The sequence below is a fragment of the Sinocyclocheilus grahami genome, unplaced genomic scaffold (assembly GCF_001515645.1).
Source record: "Sinocyclocheilus grahami isolate Dianchi unplaced genomic scaffold, SAMN03320097.WGS_v1.1 scaffold865.1, whole genome shotgun sequence".
Taxonomy (NCBI): domain Eukaryota; kingdom Metazoa; phylum Chordata; class Actinopteri; order Cypriniformes; family Cyprinidae; genus Sinocyclocheilus; species Sinocyclocheilus grahami.
The window spans coordinates 701,737-707,824 of NW_015506044.1; the positions used below are offsets into that span (position 1 = coordinate 701,737).

The window sequence follows — 6,088 nt, forward strand, 5'->3', positions numbered from 1 at the left end:
TGTGAATATGTGTTAAACTGTAATGTATTTCTGTGATGCGCAGCTGTATTTTCAGCATCATTACTCCAGTCTTCAGTGTCACATGATCTTCAGAAATCAGTATAATATGCTGATCTGCTGCTCAAGAAACATTTCTGATTATTATCAATGTTGAAAACAGTCGTGCTGCACAATATTTTTGTGGAAACTGTGATGCATTTTGTTTTTCAGGATTCTTTGATTAATAGAAAGTTCAAATAAATTAATGACTAAATAAAATAAATAAATTATAAATGTATTTATTAAATATAATTAACTATTTATTTAGTCATTTATTAATTGGTTATTTATGATGCAGCTAAACAAATAAAATACTTATAATTTTTTCTTTATTTTAATTTAACATTTAATGTTTTATTAATTCAACTCGCATCAAAATCCCACTTTATCTCATTTTCACTCAGAAATTGTTAGTAAATTGCACAATTAATTGTAGCAAGTAACGATGAATTAAAACATTTTGAAGTTGAAAGACTGAAAATGCATTTTCTTGTAATGTATTAAAATATTATTTGCTTTATGACTTTTATGAAAGAACAGCAATTATTTAAAATAGAAATCTTTTGAAAGATTATAAATGTTTCCTGACACTTTTGATCAATTTAATGCATCTGCATTTTAATATAAATTCTACAATTGTTTTATAAATTATAAAGTAATAAAAGGATTATAATCTTACTGACACCAAACTTTTGAATGGTAGTGCATATTTGACCAGAATAAAACACTAGTGATGGAATAAATCAGCTGCTCATAGAGGAGCATCAGGCTGTTTCTGGATGCAGATGTGATGCACTTCACATCAGGAACTAAAAACCCCTTCAGTGTCTCAAATATATGAAGCTCAGCTGCTGGAGACAATCAGAGAGAATTAGACAGGTGCGTTCATGAAGAAGTGTGAGTGTTTATACCTGTTGTGATGCTCTGGGGGGTTCCTTACTGGGGTCTTAACCTTAAATCTGAGCAAAAGCACTGGTGACTTAAACATGGCTTAATCAAACACCGCTGTCAGAGCAAATCCATGTGTTTATGGTGCTCGTGTTTAATTCACAATAATGCTGTAGTAGGTTTCTACACTACACTACAGCTGAAGACGGAGGAGGAACCTCTGAGAGATCTGAGAGAAACCATGTTAATATTTCAGCAGTTTCTGCTCCAGGATCAGTGTGTGACGAGAACATCAGATCAGATCAGATGAGCTGAATTATTCCTGAAGTTCACTGGGGAGCCAATCAAGAGCATCACCGCAACACACACACACACAAACACTCTCTCACACACACTCTCATACACACACACACACACATGTCTGGTCAGCTATCCTTGTGGGGACTCTCCATAGGCGTAATGGTTTTTCTACTGTACAGACCGTATATTCTATTGCCCTACACCAACTCTACCCCTAAACCTACCCCTCACAGGAGACTTTGTGCTATTTCAGATTTAAAAAAAACTTCATTCTGTTTGATTTATTAGCTTGTATACCCGTGGGGACCACAATTTAGGTCCCCACCGTGACACGAGTCCCCATGAGTCTGTGTGTATTCAGGTTTAACTCCCCACCAGGATATATAAACCTGTACACACACACACACGCACGCACGCACGCACGCACACACACACACACACGCACAATAATTCTGTTTATATAAATGTAAAAAAAAAAAAAAAATTAAATTGCATCAATTTTAAGGTACATTATTATTATTATTTAATTTAAAAAAAAATTTGCAGAGTGGAGACAACGCAACAGCAAGCATACGCAAACAGAGAGAATCAGTCCACCCAGTTCTCCCAGAGAAAAAAGAAGACAGGATGACAAAAATGGACATTCAAGTGACATCCAGAAAAGAAAAGACTCTCTAAAAAGACGTAGACTGGAAACAATGCGTGCCATTGAGCAGATCGAGAAACTTTGGGAAGGAACTAAGCAAGAGAGGACTGAGATAGACAACATGAGACAGAGGATTCAGCGACAGCAAGATGAGATAGTCAGGATGACCACAGAGAAAAGACAACTTGAGAGAACTATTACTCACATGAAAGCCGAGATGGACGACATCTGCGAAAGAATGGATCGTAATAAAGAAGAGGTAAATAGAGAGAGGGAGAGGACTGAGCAAATGAGATCTGATCTCCAAACTGAGCAAACCACCCTAGAGCAAATGCGTGATGAAATCATCAGAGAGAGACAGAACTTGGAGATGATCAGATATGAGACTCTGAGACAGAAGGAGGAGCTGGAGAGCAACCGTGAAAGCACAAAGTACGAGTTGGAACGAATGGAACAAATGAAAAGTGCCATACAAGTTCAGATCAATGAGATAGAGATGAAGATTGAGGAAACACAGAAAGCAAAGTGTCAGATGGAGCAGATGAAAGCTGAAATAGAGGAGGAGAAAAGCGAGTTGGAGAGAAAGAAGTATGACATCAAGAGGCAAAGAGACCAGTTTGAGCAGATTAAAGTTGACATACAGCAAGTAAAGATGGAAATGGAGCAAAGGTGGCATGAAACAGAGAAAGAAGGGCTGGAACAGAGAGCTATAATCCAAAGAGAGAAAGATGAGCTGAAATACCTGCAAGACGAGATTCAAAGAGCAAGAGAAGAGGTTGAAAGAAACAGAGTGTTTTCAAAACAAGAGAATGAGAGAATAAACCAGCTGAGCGCTCAAGCGCTTACAGAAAGCAACCTCATTGAAAAGAAATGGCAAGATATCTTATTAAAAGAAAAGGATCTGGAAGAGATGAAATATGAAATTGAGAGAGGTCGAGAGGAGTTGGTAATGAATGGAGAGCTGGTCAAAAAGGAATGGGAAAAGATCGGACAGGCCAAAGTGGACATACAAAATCACATGATATCTATGGATACCAGAGTTGAGGAAATAAAAAGAGAAACTGATAGGGTGAAACATATGAACATAGAGATGCAGAAGGACAAAGATATTCTAGAAAAACAGAAGGATGATATACGAAAAGCTAAAGAAGAAATGGAGAAGAAGAGGTATGAGACAGTGACAGAGGAGCTAGAGCACAGAGCTCGACTGCAGAGGGAGAGAGACGAGCTGGAGAGTTTAAGAGTAGAGATACAAAGGGCTAACGACATGGAGAAAGCAAAGCTACTGAAGGAGAAGGAAGAAAGTTTTAAGATAAGAGAAGAAGCCAGACAAGAAAGAGAAATGACAGAACTAATCAAAGCAGAGATCAAGGCTGAAAAAGACAGCTTGAACCGAAGACAAGAGGAGATGCTTAGGGAGAGACAAGAGTTAGAAAGAATTAAACGTGAGACGGACAGAGCCAAAGAGGATATTGAGAACAGCCAAGAAGTCACAATCCGGGAAAATGAGAAAATGGAAAAAATTAAGACTGAAATTCAAGGACAACTTGAAGATACTGAGAAGAAAATTGAGGAGATCCAAAAAACAAAAGAACAAATGGAGGAGACAAAGGCTGAGTTGGAGGAAGAGCGGGAGGAGCTGGAAAGAAAGAGAGAATTGGTGAGAAGAGAGACCAAACAGTGCGAGTTCCTCAGAAGTGAAATCCTCAAGGTGAAGGAGGAAATGGAGAGCAGGTGGCATGAAACAGAGAAAGAGGAAGTCGAACTCAGAGTGAAAACTCAGCATGAACTGGAAAGACTGGAAAAATTAAGGGACGAGGTCCAAAGATCTCAGAAAAACATTGTGGAGAGCAGGATGGAGCTCATGCACTGGAAGGACAGTCTTGAAAAATTGAAGCTTCAGGTAGAAGACGACAAACTTGCCGCTATCAAACAGATGGATGAGGCTAAAGCAAAGAGAGAGGAGTTGACAAAAATGATAGAACAGATGGAGAAAGAGCGAGGAGAGATTAATAACAGCAGAGAAAAGGCTAAAGAAGAAGCAGATGAAATCAAACGCACGAGAAATGAGCTACAAAGACAAAAGGCAGAAATAGATAACAGGATTAGTGTTGCAAAACAAGAAAAAGAGGAGGCAAACCATGCCAAACTTGCAGTCCAAGAGGCTAAGATGCTCTTAAAAAAGCAAATGGAAGAGTCAGAAAAGAGACGGTATGAAACCATAACAGAGGCGTTGGAGCAAAGAGATGAAATACACAAAAAAACAGAGGAGTTAGAACAAATAAATGAAGAGATACAAACAGCCAGACATGAACTAGAAAAATTGAGGCATTCTGAAAAAGAGAACCTGCAGAAAATGCTGGAGGATACACAGCAAGATAAACAGTTTGTTGAGCAAATGAAAATAGCTGTGCTGAAGGACAAGGAAGATCAGGAAAAGCGTTTAGCTGAGATGGACAAGGAGAGAGAGGAGCTCAAACAGATTACAGTTCAGGTCCAGAACGAGAAGAAAGATCTAGAAAAACGAAGGTATGAAATTATGAGATATGATGTAGAACAGAGTGCTCAAGTGCAGAGACAAAGAGAAGAACTTGAGAAGATCAAAACTCAGCTATTTCTGGACACAGAGACCATGGACAGAAGTAGAGAGTTAGCGCAAAAAGATAGAGAGAAAGCTGAACGTCTTATGATTGAGATCCAGGAACAAAGAGAGGAAGTGAATAAAAGGTTAGAGGAGACAAAACGACGAGAGGACACTTTGAGGAAGATGAGAGAGGACATGGAGCACGATAGAGAAGATCTGGAGAAGATCCGTGTGAAAACGCAGAGAGGGAAAGACACATATGAAGAGGTCAAGGATGAGATTAACAGGGTGAGAGCAGAGATAGAGAGGTTGTGGGATGAGGCTGAAAAGGGAGAGCATGAAGAACGTAAGAAGATGAACAGGGAGAAGGGGGAGATGATGAGGAAGATGGAAGCTATGAAGGAGGAGATGGGTGAGATTGAAGACATGAAGATGGAGTTAACAAAACAGAAGAAGGACATTGACGTAAAGATGGAAAAGGCAAGGCTGCAAATGACTAATCTTGAAAAGATGAGAGCAGACCTCCAAAAACAGAAAGAAGACATTGAAATTCAGATGATGGAAGCAAGGAGAGAGAGATATCAGATGAAACTGATGAGGACTGAGATCTTAAAACAAAAAGAGGATGTTGAAAGGAAAATGGAGCTAGCAAAAGCAGAGATGGACAAAATGCAGCTTGTCAAACAGGAAATACAAAGACAAATAGAAGAGCTGGAGGAAAGGATGCAGAAAACCAAACGAGAGATTGGAGAGATGGAGCTGATGAAGAGAGAAATGGAAGGGAAGAAGAAAGAACTTGACCAAAGGATGAAATTGACCATGAGGAAGAAGGACGAGATGGAACGACTGAGGATGGAGATACAAAGGGCAAAAGACGAGATGGAACAGAAAAGAGCGGAGACGGAGAGGCAGAAATATGAAATGGAGCAAGTTAAAGCTGAAATCCAAAGAGCGAGAGAGGAGTTTGAACTTAGGATGGAGGAGAGAGATTCAGAAGACGAGAAAGGACAGATGAACCTCACAATAATCAACCTTATTCAGCAGATTGAGGGGACAAGAGAAATGGTGCGGAAAGCAAAATTCCAGATTGAAAGCCGAATGGCAGGAAGTCAGATGGAGACAACAGACCAAGAGGAGATGAATGCTGAGATGCACAGGCTCATTTTGGAGATTGAACAAATCCGGGAAATGATGCGAGGTCTTAAGGCTGAGGTAGAACACAACAAGGAAATGATGAAGAGAGACAGGGATGAGATGAGGCAATTGAAGAATGAAGCTCAACGAAGGAGAAGAGAGATTGAATACAGGGAAGAAAAGATTATGAGAGAACGGGACGAACTAGAACTCGTGAGAAATATGATGCAGCGGCAAAGAGAAGAACTGGAGAAGAGGCTGGAGGAGACCATTAAAGAGAATGATATGGTGGAGCAGGAGAGAGAAGATGTGAAAAATGCTTTGGAGAACATAGAACAGGCCAAAGAAGAAATAAAGAGACAGAAAGAACACATTTCTCTAGAAAAGACAGGGAAAGAAAAGGTAAGCCATAATTTACTTGCATTTAACATACAGTGGGGCAAAAAAGTATTTAGTCAGCCACCAATTGTGCAAGTTCTCCCACTTAAAAAGATGAG

At 39.5% G+C, this 6,088-nt stretch overlaps 1 protein-coding gene across 1 annotated transcript in view; it reads left to right on the forward strand.

The window, feature by feature from the left end:
* Window positions 1-6,088, forward strand: part of LOC107563278 (nuclear anchorage protein 1) — a 47,287-nt gene that overhangs the window by 1,643 nt on the left and 39,556 nt on the right. Inside the window, 1 exon segment of the mRNA XM_016248097.1 lies at window positions 1,774-5,993. Within this exon segment, the coding sequence (XP_016103583.1) occupies window positions 1,774-5,993 (4,220 nt within the window).